Source organism: Anser anser, assembly GCF_964211835.1.
Source record: "Anser anser genome assembly, chromosome: 2".
Classification (NCBI taxonomy): Eukaryota; Metazoa; Chordata; class Aves; order Anseriformes; family Anatidae; genus Anser; species Anser anser.
Window position 1 is genome coordinate 32,945,746 of NC_139721.1, and position 26,230 is coordinate 32,971,975.

At 33.7% G+C, this 26,230-nt stretch overlaps 1 protein-coding gene across 3 annotated transcripts in view; it reads right to left on the reverse strand.

The window, feature by feature from the left end:
* Window positions 1-211: 211 nt before the first annotated feature.
* Window positions 212-26,230, reverse strand: part of CRISPLD1 (cysteine rich secretory protein LCCL domain containing 1) — a 43,511-nt gene continuing 17,492 nt past the window's right edge. For all 3 annotated transcript variants that reach the window (XM_083823850.1, XM_083823849.1, XM_083823851.1), the window contains 13 exons: window positions 21,528-21,646; window positions 21,262-21,394; window positions 19,486-19,601; window positions 18,785-18,885; window positions 17,483-17,662; window positions 17,330-17,390; window positions 17,111-17,177; window positions 16,286-16,416; window positions 13,024-13,067; window positions 12,857-12,929; window positions 10,666-10,741; window positions 3,626-3,756; window positions 212-1,799 (listed from right to left, as the gene is read on the reverse strand). In XM_083823850.1, coding sequence (XP_083679976.1) covers window positions 1,748-1,799; window positions 3,626-3,756; window positions 10,666-10,741; window positions 12,857-12,929; window positions 13,024-13,067; window positions 16,286-16,416; window positions 17,111-17,177; window positions 17,330-17,390; window positions 17,483-17,662; window positions 18,785-18,885; window positions 19,486-19,601; window positions 21,262-21,394; window positions 21,528-21,646 — 1,284 coding nt within the window. In that variant the 3' untranslated portion in view covers window positions 212-1,747. The remainder of the gene's footprint in view (window positions 1,800-3,625; window positions 3,757-10,665; window positions 10,742-12,856; window positions 12,930-13,023; window positions 13,068-16,285; window positions 16,417-17,110; window positions 17,178-17,329; window positions 17,391-17,482; window positions 17,663-18,784; window positions 18,886-19,485; window positions 19,602-21,261; window positions 21,395-21,527; window positions 21,647-26,230) is intronic.

The window sequence follows — 26,230 nt, forward strand, 5'->3', positions numbered from 1 at the left end:
AGAACTTGAAAAATGACTGGAAGACTTCATAAAACTCCCAATGTAATTAATTGAAGTTGTGTACCTATGCTGCCTCTACAGCTTTCAAAACTTCAGATTATGTCTACTGCTTGGTCCTACAACTTGCAACATTTAATTCGGCAAAAAAGAAAACTTTGTGTTTGCTATTTTTAATTCTTGAGGCAGAGCAAACAATAATGGCTGTCAAATATACTCTTACTATGTAAATTAATTTTATTCAAAACAGATTAAAAAACTAACAGAGCTTGCCTAACTACATGAGGTAGTACATGTAGCAAAACAGAAGGCAGAATATAATATTCTGAAATATGAAGAATATGAATCAGTTTACAAGTTGAAAGGAAATAAATTCAACAACAGAAATAAAAAATAACAAAAATAGTTTAACAGCTTTTCAGTCTTAAAGCACAATACACTTTTCATAGAAAGAAACATAGTATCACCGTTACATGTTCTTCATATACCATAATATGGTAAAATTAATGCACAAGGCTGTTCACCATAAATGAATTTTTAAAAATGGTGAAGCAACAAATGACATTATTGTCACTGGGCTCCGTACCACTATACTTCCTGGCCTGCAGGAGTATTTGCCAGGTCATGAGGAGCAAGGTTACCCTTTGTTACCATTTTCGTTTTCTTAAACATTTACCCTCACAATTTTGTATAGTATACGGATACCATGTACATCTTAAGCCCTCAAGCTTACAAATCATTAAACGTGTGTATAAATCTGTGGTTTTACTGAAACCCAATTTTGGTAAATTGAATGAGTCACATGGTAGAAGTAAAGCACATATGTGCGCAGAACTGTACTGCAGATCTGATGGTTTATTCTTTAATTTCAGGTAACTTGACTTCTCAATATGAAAATTCTCTTTTAGACTCAGATCCTCCAAGGTTATACATGCCTCACTCAATCTCCCATCTCAAGGTAGGTGAATACATGTGAAGGACTGGGTCATAAATGAATTGGGTACTTGAACTAAAGAGCTTACCAGCATCCAATAAATGTTTTATTTAAAGTATTTAAGAAATAACAAACATGAATGGCCCACTCTCATAGAAATATTTCTTTAGAGGAAAACATACTAATATGACCCAGGACTTCTCCATATTTTCTATTTTATTTTAAAATAGGTATTTGTACTTGTTACGATTAGTGTGAAATTGAAAACAGTCTAGCTCTTCATTTAAGCTTGCATGGCTAATGCTACTGTAAATCATCAAAAAGTTATATATATTTTCATTTCACTTTAAGGCATGATTTATTATATTGAATTACTGGGATGGCTTCTTTTATGTACATTGGAAATAAAAACTCAGGCCTCTCTATGGTATAGTTTTAAGGTTACTGTTAGTGGCATATATAAAGCACCATACAATATCATATTCAGATAAAGAGAACAGAACATTTATGAGCTTTGAATTAACTGTATAGGAGTAACTGCTAAGAAAATATAGCAATAATTAACACAGGATTCAAAATACTGTTATATATCAATATAGATTTTCAAATGAATTTTTCTCCCATGTTTACTTTTACAGATTTTTTTCATTAAGATATATATGTAATTTAAACTTTTTTGGTGGAAAGCAGTATATATATTCTGTACAAGAATGTTACAGCTTTATACAAATTTTAGAAATTATAAGAAATGGCCTCTATTATTCTCTTCCAAGTGCTCTGGTTTCACTTGCCTGTTTTACATTTTTCTCGCTAGACTCAAACAACAGCAAATACTCTGAATGCCTTGCTTCCTGGAGGATTCTGTAAACTGAAACACAAAAAACATTCCTGGAGTTATTTTTAAGACTGACACTACAAAGACTTTTCTTTTAGAATTGTTAAATACAGCTCTAGGGTCCTGCAACATTTCCTGTAGCTACTACCCATAACTTTTCTCATAACTTTTACTACTTTTTTTTTTTTTAAATTACAGAACTTTCAGATTAATTTTTCTTCCAAGAAACTTATTGAGAACAAATTGTAACACAAAAATTTCAAGAAATCCTGAGTTGATTCTAATTAAATGAATAAAGCAAAACTCTTAAAAATTTTTTTGGGGGGAAAAAAGAGAAAGCGTGCATCTTATGTTGGCCATTCTAATAGCTATATTCAGATATAATTTCTAGACCCAGGAGATTACTTGATCACTGGTTGCATGTATTTCTAAAGAGAATTCATATTTTGCAAATCACAGGAAATATATTTAAAATACTGATAGCCTTCTGAATGGCTAAATATCTAGCTTTAAAAGAAATATAACAACAAAAACTGCAAGGAAATTTTGGTAGAATATAGTTTAGTTTATAAGACAAAAATATAACACTTCATATTTAATGGTCTCATTATTTTCTATTTTGCAAAACATATCTGAGACATACCTAAGAAAGGAAAACAGAACAAAAATAAAGAAGTGCATAATGAAATACGATGTCTGCACTGGCATTACAATCTTCATAACAATTTTTCAGCTTCACAGAAAACTTGCATTGAACTGCTCTCCTAACCATTGACTTTGACTTCACTAGAATGGTAAAGTACAAAAAATGATTAAACCTGCAATATTTTTTTCTGATTCCTTTTCTTCTCAGTGAGGAGATTTAGATGGAGAACATAAGTGTCAGTAAGGAACCACTCTTTCTGAGGGAAATGGACATTAATTGGGAAAAGGGGGTTATTAATGAAGAAAATGAAAGATGTATTTTAAAAGATTCCAAATTTACTCAAAGGTTTATGAAGTAAAGGGGTAAGGCCTCCCAAAAAAAAAAAAAAAAATCCTTTTTCTCCTACTTCCAAGTTCTTTAAAGATACTTTTTGAGATTTTTCCTACACAAACTTTTTGGTTTTAGAGGTAACAAACATTCTTAGCTTTGCAGGACAGAAAGAGTGGCACAAGGTTTTTTTTTGTTTTGTTTTGTTTTGTTTTTTTCCAGGCCATTTATTTTCTTCCTATAGAAACTGGAGAGTTCTTTAAAGAATTGGATTTGAATTGCAACATGCAGCCATGTGTTATCATCATAGAAGATGCTAATACACCGAGTATAAGTAAATGAACTTTCACACCACCTCCACGTCTTTCAGAAAAATACTGATTAAAACAGTAAAACCATTAAAAATGTAAAATAAAAAAAAATGTTTAATGTTTTGTGAATATCATTTATGAACCAGGTTCACTGGTTTGATTCTATGTAAATCTGTAATGATCTGTTACTGCAGATCCTCTCAGACGGAATAGATCACTAAAGTTAACGTAAACATTCTTTGGTGTTTTACCAAAGGAACCAGAAGTAGTTTTCTTATCAAATATTAGTTGCAACATAAGCAGAAGAATAAACAAGAGGGCTTTTTTTGATTTGTTTGTTTTTTATAAGAAGCTTTTTAGAGTAAAGATTTACAAGCTTAGAAGAGGCAAACAGTTCTTGTACCACAGCTTCTCCAAAGTCACCACAGCTGTTACACAAGCTCTGTAAATCACCCAAGTTGGCCTATTTGTTGGGTTTCTAGCAGCACCCCAGGTACAAAGAGACATAATATAATACTTTGTAAACCTTATTGAGGTGAAGGGTAAACAGTAATCTTTGAAAATGGGCTCTGTACCTTTCTGAAAATATCCCATTTTGAAAGGAAGCAACGTACACCTTTCTTTTGTCTACAGGCATAACATCAACGTAACCACCTTGGTTGCGGACTACACCAGCATGTACAGCTGCTCGGCAGATACTGGATATCTAAGAAAGAAAGAGGATAAGTTTAGTTTTCATTCATCCTTTTATTTCAAAATTATTTAGAAGAAAACAAATAAGGATGCCTAAACTAAATTATAGCAAATGTAAAACAATTACACTCATCACATGACTGATTTTATTAATGTTTATGGTACTTAAATCAGATTCAAAGACCAGTTTATAGGAATATACCACTGTCTCTTCAATGATCTTCCACAGTGTGATTCAAAAATCATTTATTTCAGCCTATTTCAGTTCAAGGACCTGTTCAAATTCTTGAGCTTTTCAAAATGAAAGGCTTTATCCACCATCACTTCAACAGCAGAGAGGTAGTAAAAACCAAACCTATAAATTATTATAGATCCTATAGATTATTATAGATTCAGTTTAATCTCCAGCCAGAGTCATGTACTGGAACAGCAGAACAGCAAAAGCACACTGCAGTTGTATGTTTCCAGGAAGAGATGTCCTCCCTAAAATTTGACTGTATTAATTCTATCTCCAGCTCGAGAATCTCAAACAGCAGTGAAATGATCCATAATATTCAAGGGAACATTAGAATTTCTTACCGAGACACGGGCCAATATTAAAAGCTAATTATATTTCAATTATTATATTAAAATTATAATGTAAGCATCAGACAAAACAAATAGATCTAAAATAATCCTTAGCTATTATTCCTTAGTTTTACTCAGGCAAAACTCTGTGAAATTAACAGCAGTTTCATCTATATGAAACCTAAAATCTGTCCGCTAATGTCTTGTCATGAAAGCGTGTAGCATAAATAATATTTATAGAAGGATAGTTCAGTGACAATCTTGAGAATGATTAAAATAATTGATTTAAACTTGTAGAGCTCCATTACTCTTTAAGCATGCAAAAAATCAATTGCCAGAAGTATGAAACTTCTTAGTGTAGAATGTATGTCCCAATCTACTTCAATACTCAGCACTACGAAACGTAGCTCCAGCTACAGTGAATGTCCACTTAAAACCAAGTTGTTCTGTGGAAAAAAAAGAAAAGCCTTCACTGCAATAGGTCTCTCCTCTCCTCAAACAACCTTAAAAACTAAGCCAATACAAATATCAATAGCTGGTTACACAGACAGCTATTTAAACAAGAGTTGCATTTCTTCCAGTTATAATTGGAATAATTTATATCTGTTCCTGTAGCTATTTTGTAATCTCAATGCTATATAAAATCAGGAACTTAAAATAGCAATGGTTTTCCTACTCCTACTTCAACCACAGAAGCTGCCAGCTTTGATGTTATATAGTTTGTCTTTTAGTGATACAATATTTCTGGGAGTAATGATTTGAAACTGTTTTATGCAAAGAATCTTTAGCAAAGGCACTTTAGAGTTTTTCCTCTTTATCCTGCTGGCTGCTGCTTTTGAACATGCCAGAAAGGATACCATTTATGCTCCTTTGTACTTTATCTCTTCCTCCCTAATCTGCCAGACTTTCATTATATCCTGAACAGTAGTAGTCACCTTATTTTTAGGATTACAGCATCCTTTATGTACTCATGGGAGTACCTAAAGATAATGTTGCTTGTGTACAATTTCTAATATACAGGGATATAAATAGTCCCTGCAAATAGAGGATTACAGTCTACAGAAACAAAAGACAAGATTTACAAGCAATTAACTACAGTGAAGAACTAGAAGAACACTATTAATTGCTAGTACTATAATATTGTAGCAATTCAGTTTTCAATTCACATTGGAGATATAAAACAAGCTAGAGGTACAATTGAGTAAAATAAAAATCAGAGTTTGTCACCTCTGTAATACTAACCAATAGACTGCACTTGGTGTATATTACTAGAAAGGAGGATACCTTCATAATTACATTTGAGGGTGGCTAAGATAATGACTACTTCAGTGCTATTTGGAAGTTTCTGATCAAGTGAATAAGAAAGTAAAGATAAAACAATGGAAGCAGAATGACAAAAGAGGCTGACTTCTTGTTGGAAACTATTTCCAGTATAGGATGGAGTCATTGCTAGAGTTGGTACCACAATTGATTACTGGATGGTTCGGCTAATGTAAAACATTTTAAACCTAAAGGCAAGATGGTTACACGGGATATGTGAAAAAGATGAGGTCAGAAGAATGGGGTTGAAGAGGTCAAATCAAGAGATGATCATCAGACGAAAAATAAACTGATATTCTAATGCTGCTTTACAGATGAGCCTGGAGCCTGGCTCATCTGCTCATAAGGTATCCACAAACATGCATAACTTATGAATATATGAACAATTAAATGAGTACAAATTCATAAATATGAATTATATGTATACTGATGAATAAATCTATATAGTTTTATCACATTTTTTGAGGAAGTTTTATCTGTTTTGAGCTTTCAAGAACTTTTCATTGACTTGGCGTTCTTCATCTAAATCGAATCAGATCCCAATACTGATGCCATAACATTTCCTACTCAATAATGTTTCACCACCCTGATCACACTTCCCAGAACTGTTAAGGTAAAATTTCTGTTAATTTAAACTCAATAGGATATCAAATCTCTGTCTATCACAAAATTCAGTATATTATTGATAATTTTACATTAGCAGCCTCATAACACTTTCTGGAAGTCTTCTCAGAGATTTGGGTCTGTTTGTATAATTTTCATGAACTCACCCTGAAGGATATGTAAGGCAGTACTTTACGGTAACATAAACATTTCATGCAGCATTATACGACCCTGCTTTATTGCTGTGCTGTGAACCCTCTGACATTCATTAGTATTTAACAGGTCATAGAATCTGAATACCAAGCTGCTTAATTATCTTCCTTCTTAGCTACTCAGCAAAATACCAAATATCTACCACACCATAGCAGTACTCTGCAAACCACAAGCCTTTCTCCCTCACCTTTGAAGAACTATAGGACTATTTAATAGTATTTTTATATCATATTTCACTACAGCAGAGAATTATGAGTTTTCACACAAGAGTTAGGGAAATATTTCCGTATATGGTTATTGAAACCAAAATTCAAAATCCTCAGATGGTATGAGCTGATAAAACTCCATAAATTTTTTTAGATAAGACTTTTGCTGATATGTAACCACCAAATGTAGATTCAATTTTTTTGTAGAATTGCTCAATCGACTCTCATAACACAGAGCTACTGCTACTAGAAAGAGGTTGTCTTTGGGAAAATGCTGCTTACTATGAAAACAGCACAATAAATACATACAATATAAATCTTAACCTCTTAAGAAATTATTGTATGTTTTTTTAAAAATCTACAAGCAAAATAATATATATATATATTTATTTAACTATTACAGCTATTTCAAAAAGCCTCTATTCTTTTGTGTAAAAATATTTTGGTACTTTGTTAGTCTAAGGACTAACAGCAACAAAGGACTTTCTCTTTAAATGTAGGTGCTGCAAGAGCATCTCCAGCAGAGTTTGGACAACTAATATAATCAGTATCAGTCGAGCCTGATATAATTCAGTTCTTGGGAAGGTTTTTATCTTATTTCACAAATGAAGTCAATTGAAAAGTGCTTTAAAAATAAATATTAATAAAATGCTCATTGGCACGACTCTAGTCCAGAAATAAGACTCAAAGTTTTAGAAAAAATGGATTAAACAAAGTTGAAAATTGTAACCAACTCCTCAGCACAAGAGAACAGGAAACTTTTCCCATCTCCCACCATGACAAAGAATTGGTATGTGGAAACTCTTAGGAGTAGGGCCAGGAGGGACACAAGACACAAAGGTGGTGATACGTTTGGGCCATATGAAGAATGAGTAATTTGTACTTCTGTTTGCTAAGAACTAGCCATACTACAGTTCTTATTTATACCATAATAGCACTATTCAGAAGAGAAACTCATTGTACCATAGACATAGAATACGAGATGCTTTTGCTTTAAGGAACTTGCAGACTACCTCAAGAGAAGTGAAAACAAAAGGAGACCATCAAACAAACAAAAAGGTGTAGAACACGGGGGATCAGTATTACATGAAAACTCTTCACACACTTAAGTTATAGACACTGGCTATATAAAACACGGCTGTGATTGATCTGCCACAAAGAGACAAGAGCTAGCACACTGGAAGAAGGGAGGATGAAGTAATGGAGAGTTTTGTTTCAAGCAAGTTAGGAACAATCACTGCAATCTCAAAGCTAAAAGAAAAAGATGGGAGAACCAACAGGGTAAAAGTTCTGTGGGGCACTATTGACAAATCAGAGAACAGAAAAAGGAGTAGCAGGAGTAGCATATTAATGAATATAAGAATGTATGACTGGCCATACCAAAGCTAGAAATGGAAATGCTTAACTAGATTCTCATGAATACTACAGAAATGGTTTTGTAAACATATGTTTTTGATGTGACATCTGTTATTTGTTTTTAATTAATAAATATTCTTGTACATTTACCGAATGCGAGTGGCCTAAGTACTAGTGCAAATAAATAGCCATGTGCATGTTATTTGTACATACATACATATATATGTTGGTTTTTGTTTGTTTTTTAATGAAATAACATCACGAAAAATCCACCATAGATTTTGTGGAATCTACCAAGTAGATCATTGACTGCAATTTGCAATATGCGTGCTATGACAAGTGGGCAAATGAATTCCCTGTATCTGCAGACAAATCTATAAATACATGAAAAGCTGAAAAAGAGGATACATTTGTTAAATATTCTCTATAAACACTTCACCTGAAACTAGTTCAGTCATAAATTAGAATGAACAAAATATACAGTCATATTGCATAGTGAAAATTCCAATAAAAAGTATCTTTAAAATAATTTAAATGGTAGAAACAAAAACTGTAGAAAATCACATAAAGCTATCAATGGGAATATATGTACACATATCAAGAGGATGTGTCTGTCTACATCTTATCTAGATGCCCTAGGACCCTTCTGTAGGAAATGGAAAGAAATTGACAGATCTAGTAGTCTATTCATCCCATACTGAAGGAGACACTCAGAAAAGGTCAAATGAATTCTGCTTTGCCTATTCATCTCTTTCACCACTGCTACTACAAACTGCTATAAACATAACCCAGATGTCCAGCTTCAGTGTGGATATCTACCCTCTCAACATCTGAAGTTAATAGGAAGACTCCCATCCCTCTTTTCTTACCTGTATTTACGTCCATTTTTTTCCTAAAAGCAGTATGGCTGCACACATTTCTATACAATGGACATGAACAATGAGACAGTATATCTAAAATAATTTTAAAGCACAACTCTAATACTAATTAAAGTAAGCTGGGACTTTTCTAGCCAAAGCAAATATATATTCTGAGATTTTTTCCTGTATAAGTTAAACAGAAATGGGTCTTCTTTCTCCCACAACATAATCTCTTCTGTCTCACAGGGAAAATTTGGCTGTTACCTTTCATTGAAACCTCAGAACTGAAATAAAAGTGTGTTTAACAAAATGAACTATCATTAAAACTATTTTCACTCCCCTCTTATGCACATTAAGGACCCAGTCCCAGTTGCACAGGCATAGATCAGTGCTGCTTACTCAACTGGAAGGGCTTCTCATACACGGAGGACAGGGACCCAAATTATACAAGCAATCTACTGAACATTAGTCAGTTTCAAAATAATGATGAACAATTGTTTGCATATTATTTTCACATATTTTGAGGTGGTGAAAAGTAGTGAAAAGCATCATCTGACCCAGCTGGGCACCATACTACTCTGTATGACAGATAAAAGACAGTTACATCATGCAGCTTACTGGTAAAAAATGTGAACTGCTCTCTCTGCCACTACATAGTGGCTTCTCCAAAGAGAGATGACAAAGCAGAGAAAAAGAAAAAAAGAAAAAAAAAATGAATATTCATTTAGCTCTGGCTATCTGTTTGGGAACTAAGCATGATATAGAAAAGACATGGCAGATAAAAAATGTGGACTAGGAATAAGAATGACTGAAAAAAATGCAATATTAGTATCTTACAATAATATAACAATGTGAGATATAATGCGAGATATTTTACTCAAGTATCTCAAAATCCTTCTGCAAATATTTAGCTATCTACAATGATAAGAAATATCCAAAACAATGAGAGTGTTGACATATATTTTCAGAATAATTTTTGGTTAATCAGGAAGAAGCTTTGTTTACATTAGGGTCTAAAAACCAAGGGTTTAAGTCATAGAATGGCTTGGGTTGGAAGGGACCTTAAAGATCATCCAGTTCCAACCCCCTTGCCATAGGCAGGGATGCCACCCACTAGATCAGGTTGCCCAAGGCCCCATCCAGTCTGGCCTTGAACACCTCCAGGGATGGGGCATCCACAACTTCTCTTGGCAACCTGTTCCAGTGCCTCACTACCCTTACAGTGAAGAATTTCCTCCTAATCTCTAATCTAAATCTATCCTCTTTTACTTTAAGACCATTCCCCCTTGTCCTATCATTATCTTCCCCAGTAAAGAGTCCCTCTCCACCCTTTTCATAAGACCCCTTTAAGTATTGAAAGGCTGCAACAAGGTCTCCCTGGAGCCTTCTCTTCTCCAGGCTGAACATCCCCAGCTCTCTCAGTCTTTCTTCATGGGAGAGGTGCTCCAGCCCTCTGATCATTGTATCAGATGGCTGATGAGTATACATTGCCAATACTGAGCAAACCAATGGGAATTTTGATCAAAAATTGAAAACACGTATCCAGAAATTGCTGAAGATTTTTTAATAAAAATTCCATATCATCAGCGGCTGAGTACTTAAATGGAAGCCTCTGACAAAACACTTCATAAAATACACATCTAGAAGATAGCACATCTTTTTTTTTTCTGATATTAGGTCTAAAAAAAAAACTACATGTGGAGGAAAAATGAATATTTATATGATAGTATTATCTTTATAGTTTATCATAGGACTTTATATTTCATTATATAATGCAATGTAAATCACAGTACTTACATCAGAATAAATTCGTGTTCCAATTACTCGAGCATAGTGTGGATTTGCCTGCATACAGTTGCGAGGACAATACACCCTGAAATATTGAAAATAAAGCACACTCAGTTAGGAAAAATGATATTAAAGTATTACTATATATCATATTCAACATCAGCATTATCAATCTATTTGATGACGCATACAGACATACATACTGACATTAAAAGACAATCAGTTTTGGGGCTTTTGTTACTATTGACTGAAAAGCATTGCTGATCCAACTTGTGGTTCACAAAGTGCTTGAAAACATTCTTCAACAGGTCTGGTCTTCTTCCTCCTTTTAGATAAGCAGGTCATCTCTTCATTTAGCATATACGAGGACAGTAGAAAAGCTAATGTATCATTATCTGTTTTGACAGCATTCTATCCAAACAGTACAGCTGAATACCTTCTCAGGAGATGCGTATATGAAAGAAGACCTGGTATGGTGCTGATGAGCTGGTGATTAAAGAAATTTAGCAACTTACAGTGAGGGTGAGCACTTAACAGTTATGGATAAAATGGAAAACCTTGGAAAGTAATGAGATTTTAGGGGATCAGAATGCTACTAAAACACAGACTGCCTTATTCATCTGCATTTTGTTTAACTTTGAGAAAACTTTGTGTTTCATGAATCCTATAGCTTCAATATATACAGGACAACTATGCGGAAAGCTAATAATAGTATAGAAGGTAGCAAGCATTGTGTTTGAAAATTATAATATGCTACAAGGAGGAAATGCTAATAAACCTCAGATCTACTCTGAGAGGGTGTTTTGGTGTTTTATCTAAAATTGGGTCTTGACTTTATAGTTTTAGAGCCTTCCTTTTTGGGGCAGCACTAGGAAAGCATCCTTCACTGGGATACTATCCACACTCTAGTCAATATTTGGCACGTCACAGCCCTTGGGCATGCTATGGTCTTATCAGATGGGTCATTGAAACAAGCTGTTGCAGCTGGAAGGGAGATTTTTGTCTGAAGAAAGCAAGAAAGAAGCTTTAGAAGACTTGATGATTTATGGTTAAGGCATAAGAAGGAAAAAGGAGCTTGTACAATCAGTGCCATTACTGATGATTAGTGCTTGTAGCTCCTTAGACTACATTTTCAGAATTATGTTAAGCACATGCGCAGAATCTTGAACGGATCATTGCTGTTCAGAAGGTTCTTAAATTGATATACCAGAATTAATCATTTTAATGTTATTTTTATTTTTTCTTAAAGACAGACTGTGTTTTTCTCTTAATGAAACTAGTTTTATTTTTCAATTAAGGAAAAAAATAAAGAAGGTAGAAGTATGAGATTTCATCCATCCATTCCTGCATTCCACTCCTTTGCTTGCTTCTCCCCATCTTCCAGCTAGAAAGCTAGGAGTCACAGCCAAACACCAAACAAGTCCATGGACCCAAGTGCTACATGAAGCAATGTTTTCCTAGCAGTTCTGGCTTTGTGCTTACTTCCTGTATTGGCGGTAGGATTGCTATGAAAGTACTCCTGTGGATATCTCCAGCTTAGCTTGTGGTAAATCATGCTACAGTGTATTTACCTTTGACTCATCTATGGTTTTAAGAACTGTTACGGATTTCCTTCCTCAAAATATTGAGGCACAGGCTTCTTTCAATAAGTGAAAACATAAGCTTCAAAGAAATCGTACATATATTTGACTGAAAGCAGTTAACTGACTTGCAGACCACACCTGACCTTAACAATATATACTTCAATCATGTTGCAAATCTATTTGCTCACTCCAAAATTCCCAAACAATTTGATAACTTCTGTGACAAATATTTTTATCAGTTCATTTTATTGTATCTGTTTTACAGGTGAATAAATTGAAATAACATGTATTTTGCTCTAGGTGCATAGATTTAATAGTGGAAAATGAAAAAGATAAATGGATCTTTCTTCACAGTGTTTAGTCTAACCAAATCTTCACTAAGATATGCCAAGAGAGCAAAGAAAGATCGGGAGCTTCTCCTTATGAAAAGAGCCTGAAGATCATCTTCACTTACCTGGCCGTCTGTTTACACCAAAGACAAAAATATCAGTAAAACATTTCTGACTTCACTTTTACAGCTTCTACTGTCACCTTTGTCAATGACAATTACAGACAATTATTATCTGACAGAAGATAAGGCAGCACTTTGTAATAATAAAATATTCAAAGAATTTTACCTTGGACAGTGTGAGGCTGGTTTTTGAAAGGGACACAATTGTTCTACTGTTGTTTCACAAGTGATAGCTTGAACTGAATAAAGTAAAACCAAAAGAAACCAATAAATGTGTGCTATTTAGAAAACCATAATTCAAAGTAACTGAGTTTATAAGAAATAAATACTAACCTGTTACTTTAGAGACTGTGAAGGAATTAGCAGATTGGTATTTTCTAAAGAATAAATAATAGAAATAGTCATTTTTTTATTAGTAAATATAGAAAAAAAAATCAAGACATTGTCTCCAATCAATTTTTACTCACTGTACATGCCCTACCCTGATGTGAATCTGTGTACTGCAATAGCACATTTACTTTGTACTCCCAGTGAATCTGACTGAAAGCCAAGAATGCATATTAAACTCTTTCAGTAATTTGATTTGCTAAGAGATTAAGTGTACTAATAGCAAATTATGCAATCATTGTCCCTCAAAATGCAGTAATCAAAATCTGTGGCTGAGAACTGCACAGAAGCATCCATCTACCAGAAGAAATCATTCACTTCCCCCCAAAAGTTCATTCTTAAAAACAGCTCCAAGCCTGAAGAGTTTCTCTTGACAACCTTTTTGAAAATTTTCATTAAATTTTACTTTTGGATCTTGTGTCTATTTTAAATTATCATTGGTATCACTATAAACCCTGTTTAATACATAAAAGTCTGTTTTTTCAGTAGTTATATGGTAGTCAGATGTATCTGTTTCCTGTTCTTATAGAAACTCAGTATAAACATTCTGTTCCTATATTACAATTCATGAACACTTCTATTTTAGTCCTCTTTACCTCCTATTTTAGTCCTCTTTTACTCCTATTTTAGCCCAGAAGCTATGCCTACGGATTCTAGTGGTTTTATTTGTAACAAAAAAGATGTTGATGGGTTTTGGCATCTATAAAATTATTTAAAATAATAATAATAATAGTGAAGGAAATGACCTTTGTAGCAAATTCCTCCCATGTCACCTACAATTTGTATTTGGAAACTGTTTGCTTGCGTTGGTTCATTCAGTTGCATGGCCCTCCAATTTCACATTTGTTCATTTATTGCCTTCCAATTTGTTCTCACCAAGTTAGCTCATTCTTCTGTTGCCCTAGCACTGTCAAACACTGATGTGAGAATAGTTCACTCTGTTCTATTGTGGCTTAGACAGTAGAGATATTGTTAAAGTTATCTTACACTATGGTGATAAAACAGATAAGAAAATCTGCATTAGCAATCAATAAGTCAAAGCAATCAATAAGTCAAAGGAGAAGATAAGGAAGTTTACTGTATGTTGCATTGAAATTCCATTTTCTCTCTTTTTATGTTTTGGAATATGATCTAGAAATTAGACTGACTTCACTTCCTCTGTTCTTTGAATAGATGTGTAGTTTATGCAAGGCTCCATCTAAAAATGTTGGTGAGAGTCAGGTAGCTGCAAGGTATTCCTTGTCTTTTTGTTTGAAGGTTTCATCTGCTAAGTATAGATATAGACTAGTACAGTAACACTGGCCTTTTGTAGTAAATGTTTTGTAGTAAAAGCACCTTAAAGTCTGAGCAATCAAGAAATAAAGAATTCACACTACAACCTTATAGAAGAGTCATTTACTAGTACTGAAACTTCGGTAAATCTTTATTTATCCCCAAAACTATAATTTATAGACTGGCTTACTAAGCTGATGTTGGAACACAATATTTTCATCACTCTAAAATGTGAAGTCCTAAATATTATATGGACATTAATGAAGAATTATGTACTATAGTGCTACACAGCAGCAGAAGTTTGCTGAAACGTACTTGTTGAAGAGAAGGTATAGGCTTGGTCCTTTAACTGTATTTAATCCATAAGGCCTCTAACACATTTTTTTCCCCAACACCTCAATCACAAAACTAAAACCAAATTAGACATTACTGTTCAGCTGTAATACAATTATTATCTGTGCCCACAGTAAACAAAAATGAGTTTGGATACCTCACTCCTGTGTTCTGATACTCAGAGGATAGTGCCAAACACGCGCTGTAGACCAGACACTTGTATGGCTTTGTCTCAAATGGCACAGAAATAGAGATTTCAAGCGATGGGAAATCAATTCCTTTCACTTTGAAAAATTTCTGTAGTTTAATTACCACTACTTTTGTAAGAAAGTTGACTCCTAATCCATCAGTACTTATTTGCTTATCTCTTTGTCTCAAAGGATTTTAAAAAGAGAAAATCGTATCTTCATTTTAAGGAGGGGTAATTTAAACCTCAATCAAATAATCTGATGACCCAAAGAAACACATTAATTAAAAATTAATTAATTAATCAATTAATGTCAATGCCTTAAACAGTACTTTCTAGGTAACCCAAATTCTAGGCCACTGAACTTAGTCTACCTAGCCAGTGTTTCCTTCTATTCTGAATTACATAAATCTGCTGACAAGAGAAATTATAACAGGTTTTACAGCATGTGAAATCGGTTTGCACAGAACAGAGAGACACAGACACAGCAGAGCCTCTAATGGTTACTCTTACACAAACAAAATACATCATTCAACAAAATTCTGTTTTCTTTCAGTATGGTATTACTCACACCATCTTGCACGTACACTACTATTACACATACGCTAACTACAGACAGCAATGTAGAACTCTCCAGAATACATAAAGATATTGTGAAGTGTAGTTTGCAGATATTAATAATATCGTAGATTCCAACATACGTTATAGTTATCAACGGATAATTATGCATGGTAGCAGTCAAGCAGATAGACTCCACTTCTATGTACTTCTTTTCTGGTTTTGCTTTCAGCATGTATGTGAAAATAGATCCAAATACTCACTGACAAGTCTCTGGACAAATACCTGAACAGTGTAGTACAAAGTCCAAATTAAGTTTCCACAGCATGCAGTATTGTTCTATTATTGGCCAATGCAGAAATTGAGCAAAGTTTTGTGCAAAATATCGTAAGTATATTATGGAATTGTAATGAAACTATCAAAAATGTATGCAGAGATATATTTTTGCTTCTTTCATATTGTTTCTTTGCACAGTACAAGAGGGTCACTTCCAAACACAAACTTGGGAGATTACTGCCTTGTTAGCTGTCATACATTATTGTGTACATGGGCCAACACTGGTTGTATTACCAGCTTTGTAATAACAAATATAATACATGTAAAAACATTTAAAATAATCTAGTTTAATGTCAGTGTGTACTACTTTTTTTTTTACAGTAAATCCATACATTTACAAATTATTATTGTGACACTTTTCTGTACACCATTAAATACTTGCTAAAATTTCGTAATGGATACAATACATGTATTTCCACATGTCCTTTTATGATAGAAGTATGAACAAAATATTATTACTGTGATATATTTTGTATGAAATAACAAAACCTTTCCATACATTTTAATTTTAAGGAAACTTACCCAAGTGACTGAATGCCATTTCTATAAGATTTGATAAAGTAATTTTTCCTTCCTTGCCTAGTGACATCAACCCAACCACCTTCATTGTCTAGGATGCCATAATGTATGGCAGCTTTACAAATACTGGATTGCTGAAAAACAGTGTGAAAAGCAGTTCCATGTCAGACAAAAATCACTATTTTCCATTGTAACTCAATATGAAAAATCCAGTTTTTAATTACAATGTATCATTAATAACTTGGTAGATAGACAACAAACTTAATAGACTATTTAGGTGTTATTTCAAATAAAGAGAACATCCCTTTGCCTTATTCAGAGATAAAATATACTCATTTACAGTATAATTTTTCACAGTATCTGCTTTTTTCCTATACTGTTTTACAGTTCTACATGGTAAATTATATGTTTTCAGCTAGGCATTAAACTTACACAAGTAGAACTGTCTTACTGAAACAGTTCATATGAGTGTACTCACAAATTGCTGTATTTGTCCTTCAGTTGCACCTTAACATCTGGACATGCAAATTTTATTTCTGTGCATGTGTAAGGCATATGAAGTACATATAGACAATACATGCAGAATAGCAGATGCAAACATAGTTTGATGTTACCTTAAATAAAAACCTACATCAAATGTTTATGGTCTTCAAAAATCAAACAATCAGAGAATGGTTTGGCTTGGAAGGGTCCTTAAAGATCATCTAATTCCAACCGCCCTGCCATCCATTCTTAATACAATTTTAATCCATTCTTAATACAATTTTAATTAGCATTCTAATGGAAAATACATTCTATTTGTACAAAATCTGATTTTAAAATGTTTACCATTTCATAATGTACACTTCCAATAACCTTGGCTTTGCTATCCAAACAGCCAGCAGGACATTCATACCTAAGAAAATAAAACACAATTTGGCCTTAGACCCTGGGATTACAAAAAGGGGAAATATTCCAGGTCACACATAAATATGGCCTTTCCTAATAATAATAATAATAATCTGTAACAAAACTGTAGTGTAATGACAATTGTAAAATTTACCTTACCTATTGCAAGTTGTTCCTTTGCACTGGTCTCTTAGACGTACTTCACATGAAACAATCTGAGCTAAAACAAGCAAAAAGCAATTTCACTAGAATGAATTTCATGCTACATAATTCAAATTTGTTGACTACTTGAAAATCAGGTAAATTCCTTACACATTTGCTGTGTGCTTATTACTTCATTTTTCTCACTGTCATCACTGCCTGTAGAGCCTGAAGGTGAATGAGTTCTTGGCCGGCTTTGTGCTGTTGCATCCTGGGCTTTGGACCGTTGCTGTTCAATCTCATTGGTTTCCTCTTCTGGTTCATGGGGAGAATAAGGCCTTTCTGAATCCTCTGTTTCAGAAAATCAAAGAAGATTTCTCAGATTAAATAACTCAGTGTTTGTGGAATGCAACCCCCTTACCATGTTTTGGTAACATGGCTTTGTTTTCATAAAATGGTGGTTGAATATAAATAGGAAAGCAAGGAAAAGTTTCCATTGTTTCATAACAAGAAGAGATCAAGCTTCATAATACAACTCAATTATCTTTCTGATGCTGAAAAAAGCTAGAATTTCTCTAGCAGGAGAAATTTCTCTAGTAGGAAAATGCTCCTAATGCTCCTTTTTTAGTATCTTTTTTTATGCTATCAGGAAACTAAGAGGTTAAAGGTGATATTCTTATTAGATGTTGAAAGAGTTCTACCAGGTTCGTAGATAGCTTGTAATTAAAGAATCCGATTTGGTAAAAAAAAAAAAAATTGACAGCTGAAAATGAGGCCCTTTTACTGATACATAATGTTATTAATTTTGAAATACTCATCAGTAACCTACATTTCTTACTTAAACAAGAAACGTAAGGAATGTACTTGGAAACACTGGTTGTTTCTTTTTTGTACATATGAATAGGTGAGTAACTTTCAAAAGTTATTAACAGAAACAGCTAGGCTACATGCATACAGAGTAAAAAAAGAAATAGCAGTTTCATAATATGTTATGTTCAATGCTATAAAATACAAATAACATTTTGAAAATTTTGAGAAGTTAACAATCAACCTAGCTGTCATTTCGTTTAATTATTAACGTCTTCTTGTCTTGTTCTTGATTTTTCTTACAGTAATGCATATGGCTATGTCACTGAGCTACTGTTTCCCTTTAACAAATCACCGCATAACTTTCACTATAATTTACAGAAAGACCAATAAAAAACATACAGCTGAAGTCTGTATCTTTGTGTACTAAAAGACCTCAGTCAGGACTTAAATTAGCAGGAATTCAGTATACTCCACTCCCTCCTGTGACACTCAGCTTCGCACATCACATAGTACATGATCTCATTTATCACAGTAAAGTAGGTCCCTATCCTGTGTTTGGGTACATGCATAATATATTCTGTTTCACTATGTTACAGCATAATGAGGCAAGAAAGCAAAAGGTTACATTCCAATTATAATTTTAACTGTTGAAATAGTACATACCTCTGTAACAAAGATTTTCTCTGCAACCTCCTCCAAAACTAGGAGGACATGCAGAACAGGGTCGGCCAGGTTTATATGGAGCATGACCCCACCAGTTACCCCTTTAAACAAAAGGAAACAAAAAATTAGAAAAACATGCTATAATGAATTAATGCATTAATATTAAACATCATGTGAAAAAATAAATTATGAAATCCAGCATTCACTTATACCATAGTATTGTTCTGATAAATCAAACACAATGTCATTTAAAAGTACACAAAAATATCAGAAGTACTGCCGTAAACTGCTATAAGATTATTTTATATTGACATAGCATTGTAAGACTAAATTCCTCCTTTACATGAGAACAAGCTCCACTCTCCTAAATGGAATATCCTATAGGATATTAACCATTTACTTACATTCTTTAAGGTCACGATGGGGAGATACATTTCTTTTACAGATCATTATCACAATACAGTGAAGATCTCTGATGTTGTATGCTAAAAGACAGGCCACAAATTTGAAGTCCTACAAAATCACAAGAGTATTTGTGCAGCCAAGGCTGCCTTGGGAACAAAGCTCTATTTAGTAAAAGTACAAAAAAAAAATAGAAAACTCAACTGATTTCCTTTTAGATTATTTCCTGGATTATCATAAAGTATTCACTGCCCCCCCCCCCCCCCCCCAAGATATTTATGGGTGTCAGCCCAACTTACTTAGGAGAATAATTGCATACAAGATAGACTGCTTTTGGCCAAATCTGTCCCCAGATGTTCATGTTATGACACAAATTAATTGCACAACCTATTCTGCTACTTGTTGCCCAAACAACCTATGGAAAAGAAAAGAGAAATGTATGTGAAAACCAAAACTAATTAACATGAAACTAAAACTATCTCCAAACTTCAACATACAGAACTCAAAACAGAAGCAATGCTATATCTATTCCCCTCTGTTATAAAAGTCTTAGCAACCTAATTAAAACTGACAAAAATCCACTAGGTTCTATCCCTATTAGAAAGAGAAGTTTTACATTGATACAAGAGATACGGCTCTCATTTTAAAATATATATATATATATGTATAAATGCTCTAAACATGTATTTGAAATGGCAGCAAATGTTTACAACACATTATCTGAAGAAATAATTCTTGGAATTAAAAAAAATAGAAAACATTGCAGTACAAGATGTCAGGTTCCTGTGTCCTCACTGTGTCCTGAGTTCTCACTAAAACCTAAGAATCCAAAAGGATCTGGATTGCTTGGACTGACAGAATAGGTACTTGTCAGCAGTGAGAGAATGCAACATAAAGCTATTCACAGAACAACTCATACATCGAAATGATTCAAGTCACAGATTTTAAATAAACATGCTTTCATGTCATTGCAATCTAATGTGGCTGTGCTCCTTTATTCATCCATTTAGACAATTTTAATTGCAGATCCCAAAATAATCTGAAAGACAAAGGTGGGGATGTTTAAAGTAGACAAATACAACAGGTGCTAAACTAATTAATACAAGAGAAGCCAACTGTGTAATTCCTTCAGAACTTTAGAAGTTGAAAGGGATAGGGACTGTGAAGAAATAGTAACACAAAGAAGTATATCTATGTATTGTAGGTCTTGCACGTGATAGAGTAGTGTAATTATAGTTATTTTTACAGAAATGGTAATTAAGAATATGGAGGTAGTTCTGTCTTAAAATTTGACACAGTGGTCAATTATGATAGTAAACAAACAGAAAAAAAATCTTTTAAAATAATCATTTTGAATGTTTTTAATAACATATCAAATGTTTTATTATTTTATATGAGTTTTAGTATAAGACCAAGACCAGGCTGGATGAGGCCCTGGCAAACCTGATCTAGTGGGTGGCATCCCTGCCTATGGCAGGGGGGTTGGAACTGGATGATCTTTAAGGTCCCTTCCAACTCAAGCCATTCTATGATAATCTGAAGATTATGTATTTCCCATTCACTGAAAACATGACCGGCTCCCCACAGAAAAAAAATCCAGGTTATATACATAGACTTAAGAAGTACCAAATAAATTAGTACTTATGCGATTTCAAAATCCTGCTGAAGTACAAGCAACATGTTATAACTGCTTAACTGTTGTTTGACTTGACAAATTCAATGAGGAAATTTTTTCTTCTTTTTAAACATGCTGTTTCTTCAACAAATTCCAGAAAGGAGTACCAACATGCCAGCCGGCACAGAGATGAGATTATACAAAGCACACTGAGCAGACACACTCAGTACTGAGTATTGTGAGATTTTTCCTCGATCCTGTTAAGGAACTGATAACTATGTTGTACAGATGTTACATTTCTTCCACAACTCTACTCTATGTCACCAGTACCCAATGCTTTTAACTATGGAGTCTCATAAAAACAAGCCCCTCTCCTGTTTTCCTGTGTCATACAGTCACCTAACTGGAGGTCTTGACTGTTCTTTTCCATAGCTGACAAAACCCAAACCCACCTACATACCTGTGTGTAATGTGTACAAACAGGACCAGAGCATTTGTAAGGACAATATGGGTTGCACTCATGAGGATGTGGATACGTGAAATCTCTCACTTCATCATACCACGCTTGGACATGAAACGTTGGAGGCCTGTACCTATGAAAGCCAGCAGTAGTCTATTAGATCACTAAACAGCTGTAAAGTCTATAATTCTTCCTTAAAGTAACAAGCACATTTTGTTAGATTTCAAAAAAGTGATAATATACTATTAAACAGTGTCTTAAACTACCTTCCCCAGTGTGCCCCCAGATTCTGTCCAATTGACGGAAGAAGGCTTGCAGGTCCATGCTCCCATAGGCAGGTTTCAGCCCATGACTCTGCAGATCTCTCCAGTTCTACATCCCATGTCTGAAATTTGAAATAAAAGAAAGGGACACCTTCTTAAAAATACTTGATGGCTACCTAATACACTTTAAAAACAGAACAAGACAAACAAATTAAAAAAAAAAATAGGAAGATTGTCCATTTTCAAACCATCTGTTTCTGGAGCAGAAGACTAAAGAAAAAAAAGCAACACTTTAGGATTGTATGCCCTATTTTTGTTACATAAGTAATAGAAATGTTTCCACCAAGAGGAAGGAAAAAAAAAAAAAAAGCTTTAATCCCTTCACAGCTTTCCCTTTAGAAAGCATGTGCAGGCATGCTGCAATGAATAAAAGACAAATAGGAAACAGAAAGGCTTAGTTCAGCTTTCCAAGTTAAATCAAGTGCATTTTCTGTCTTGTGAGGTTTCTTTTTAGTAACAAGCACTTTCCTTAGCCAAAAGAGTATTATCCAACACACTTTCAGCATAAGGCTTTATTTCCTCTAAACCAAGTTCATTTGAAATGAAAATGATTTTCTCTCCCTTTTCTGTAATCAGCTTTCGTTGAAATAATACAGTTCAAAGAAAATATAAAAACTAAAGTAACATTGTCAGTTGCTGTTTTTCTGGCTAGGTTGGTAAAAAAAAGGCATTCATGTTAGCAAGAGGCATGTTTAGGATAAGTTAAAGAAAAATACTATGTATGATTGTTTATCACAAATGTTTACCTTTTCTGTTCTTTAGAGGGATATGGAAGAATAAGTTTGTAGCTGAAAGACGGATGCAAGTTTTTCTCTTTCAAAAACATACTAAAATACACTCATCTTGAAAAAAAATTAAACCATACGCTGTATGCTTAACATATTAACCTGGAGTTCACTCAAAGTGGTTCTTGTTAAGCAAAGTAGCCATACTGCGGATTGGCTTTTTAAATCTCTTTATAATTGCAGACAAAGTTTCCAGGTATCTCATTAACTGATACCAATAGTCAGGTTAAGAAACTAAAATAAATGTAAGAAGGAAACATATTGCTTGAAAAAAGCACAGCTATTGCATCATGTGTTCAGACTAAATTTCTTAGCATGAGACTGGGTTATCTAAGTAACAATAATTCAGTATTTCCAAACTGAAAATTCCATGCAGACACTGTAGATCATGTCTACAAATTTTTGGCACAAGTTGAAGGTAAAAAAACTTCCTCTATAAAGAGAAAGAATACAGAAACATAACAGAAATTCCATGTGCTATAGTTTGTTTTTCTACTGATTTTGACAGGCGGTATTCATCTTATTAATTAGGTTACTTATTTAAAAATATATGCTTTTGGTTATGCAATATCACGATTATGGAGAGACTAATATCATTCAAATTAATCCTAGAATATCTATTTTACTGATATATACTCTTCTTCAGAAGTCTCTAATGCAGTGATTTCTCTTTTGCCTGTTATTATTCATAGTAAATGTACTGGGTACATTTTGACTCCCAAAATGCAACATTTATTTTTGACAGAATTCTCTAACAGTATAAAAATGACAGAACAAAGCTTTTAGCCTACATATTGATACAAAATCCACTGACTCTAGCAAACAGTAGAAAACTTCTGTTCACCTTATTGGGCCAGTATTTCAATGTCATAAACTATAGAATTCCAGTCTTAAGTCAGAAAGTTTTATGACAGTTTGTATAAATGTTTTCCCTTTCCTCATCACACCATTGTAAATAGTTCTTTTATCCTATTGTGCCCATTGTTAAAAAAACAAAGATTAAAACATTTCTTCCACATACAGACTTATTTTTAATAAACTGCAGTACAACGGCTTCATGCTGGAATCACGACTCCATAACATTTTAAAATAAACGCCAGTATAGTTTGTCCTTGCTTATATTATACAACATGAAGACAACTCAAAATCTTATATTACTCAAGATTTAGCCCTGTATATGAACAAGTCCAAACATAAAGCTAACATACATCCCAAGTAATTAATTACTGTTAAGAATGGTTTTACCAAATACAGAATTAAGCTAGACCAAAATGTTTGTACCTGCACACTTTTAGAACGTCATGTCTCCAAAGCCAGATAAAATTTTCTTACAGCTTTTATGAGCCTCAGAACTTGAAAATATTTTCTCTTGTAAAGCATCCTCTCACAATTTCAACTCTAAAAGCAGCAGTGACATATACAGGAGTTGTACTGCTTTGTTTACTGCTTTAGGTATTCGTTTGTTTGTTTGTTGTTGTTGTTTTCTCCACGCAAGTTTCAAAATATTTTATGCAGCTATTTTAACTTAAACAATGACTTTTCGGTAGTCAATAGTAGCTGCTTGAAGCAATTCCTCAAGCTTGTGAGCAAGTTATCTTTAAAAAACAAATCTTTTAAAGACTGATGGTAACTACACATGACAGAGCCATCCAAAACTCTGCAAGAAAAGCCTTTTGAAGAAAAACTTAAATTCATCATTAATCCTCCTGACAGATGAACAAGCATACTCCTATATACTTTTGTGATTGGATATTGTCTTCAAAAAGTTTACTCAATATTTTTGTTCTTTTTTGTTAACTGTTTCTTGCCTTCAGCCACAGTATAAAATATTATATATACCTCTGCTTGCCTAGCCAGAGATAGGCACACTTTCCAGTTTCCAGGCCACAACCTTAGCAGCAGCAAAGAAATAATTTTCAAGAATGGGTTCAAAGTGAAACTCTTCGCAGGAAGCACGGTGCAGAAGATTATATCAACAATGAGGACCTTGGGGCACTTGTATATTTTTGTCCTTTGCAGAGTCATTCCTGACTCCAGAAAAGGTTTGTATATGAGCCAAGAAAGCAATTCCACTCTTCCCAAAAATATGTGCACAAGATTGTCTCAGACAGGAATCTGCACAATTAACTAAGGGCAAGAGGTCCTAGCTTATGGTTCATCATGAAGTAATCACCCTATTTCTTTACATCTTACAGAGCTTAAATCTATCCCACTGGTGCTTTCCAAGGTTTTTATTTACTACCACAGCTAGGTGAACCTCATCATAGTGCACTTCCCTTGGAGCAACTTCATTTATGATTCTGCTCTGGACTCCTCTAAGACAGTGACTCCTCTATCAGCCTTCCCTGGTCACTGCCCTTCCGTGTTAATCACAATGACAGGTCTAATGACAGGAACCTTGCAGACTCTTCAGTTTGTGACATATGTGAAAGTGGGAAAGGATAGAACAAAATAATGAGGAAGTTGGAACTGAGCTAATCACAATTTTTGCCAGCCTTCACTGAAAGCCAATAATTAGAGGATTAAACACAACTTTTATTTCAACTTTTTTTTTTTCCAAATTTCCATTCTCTGATAAAAAATAAAAAGTATGCTAATTAGCACTAACAGGCTAGACAATTGCCATTTATTAATGCATCAAAAAAAATCTTAACTTACCAAGCAAGTCATTATTTGGCCTAATTAGATGCACTATTTTAACATTGTTAATATTATTTACAGCAATGTTGTAACTTTATATATGTATACACATTTTTATGTTAGTTATCAATTGGCCTTTTTATCAACAAACAGTGCTTTGACATTGTTTTACAACACTGGAAAAAGAAAAGTTTTTAACACTTGCACAATTCTTATTTCAGTACCCTTTGTAAAATGACTGTGATACTGTCTCATGGGAACTGTCTCATATATCAGAATTTAAATACAAGCATAAAAAGACAGGTATCTTTTTATCAGAATATAGTACAAAATTTAACCACATACATTTTATACACAATAATTTCAACTACTAAAACTTTTATAAGTGTTGATAAGAATTCTTATGACAAAATCACCAGAAATCTGACAGTAAGTAGTTGGTGCTACGTTAGGATTGAATTCACCAAATTATACTGCATACCCAAATGCATAGTAGGCTGACCAATCAACAGATAATCCCAACTTCAAAGTATTGTGAGATCTGAAATGAATCAGATGTCAAAAAGCCTACATCTATGTTATAGTTTCACAACAAACAATACCACGTCTTATTTTTCTCTCTGTGTGTACCACACAATGAAGTCACTTCAGAACAGTCAGCTGCTCAGGAAATTCTCTGTGTGCCAGAGAAGAAAGGACTTATTCATTTGTTTCTCAGCCTTTAACACCTAAATCCCTTATTTCTAAAGCCAGATATAAAAACTACCTTGCATGGATATAGTGCACATATAGCTAGCACAGTTTATTTTCAGAAAACACTGCCCATTGTCCTGCCAGACAATGTTAATTAGATCTAGGAATTGTTTTTCTTTTTGTTTGTTTTGGGTAGAAGGTCATGAATAAATATCCACCCACAGTACAATTAACATTGCTTCTTCTTAATCAAGACTATATTTGAGTTCAAATATGTTTAAATATACAATAATTAATATTGTTAACAGAGCCAGTTATTTCAAAGCTAGTTCAGCTATCTCAAGGTTAAATCGCAGTCCGCAGTACGTAGGTATATATTACATAGGTTACCATGTGGTAACCATATAGCTTTATTTCTTTTTCATCTTAATTAAGCATTGTTATTGGTTGGGATGGAGTAAGTTTCAAAACCATAGTGTATTCAGATGTAAAAAGATATATACATGCTTTCATGGTTCATATAATTAA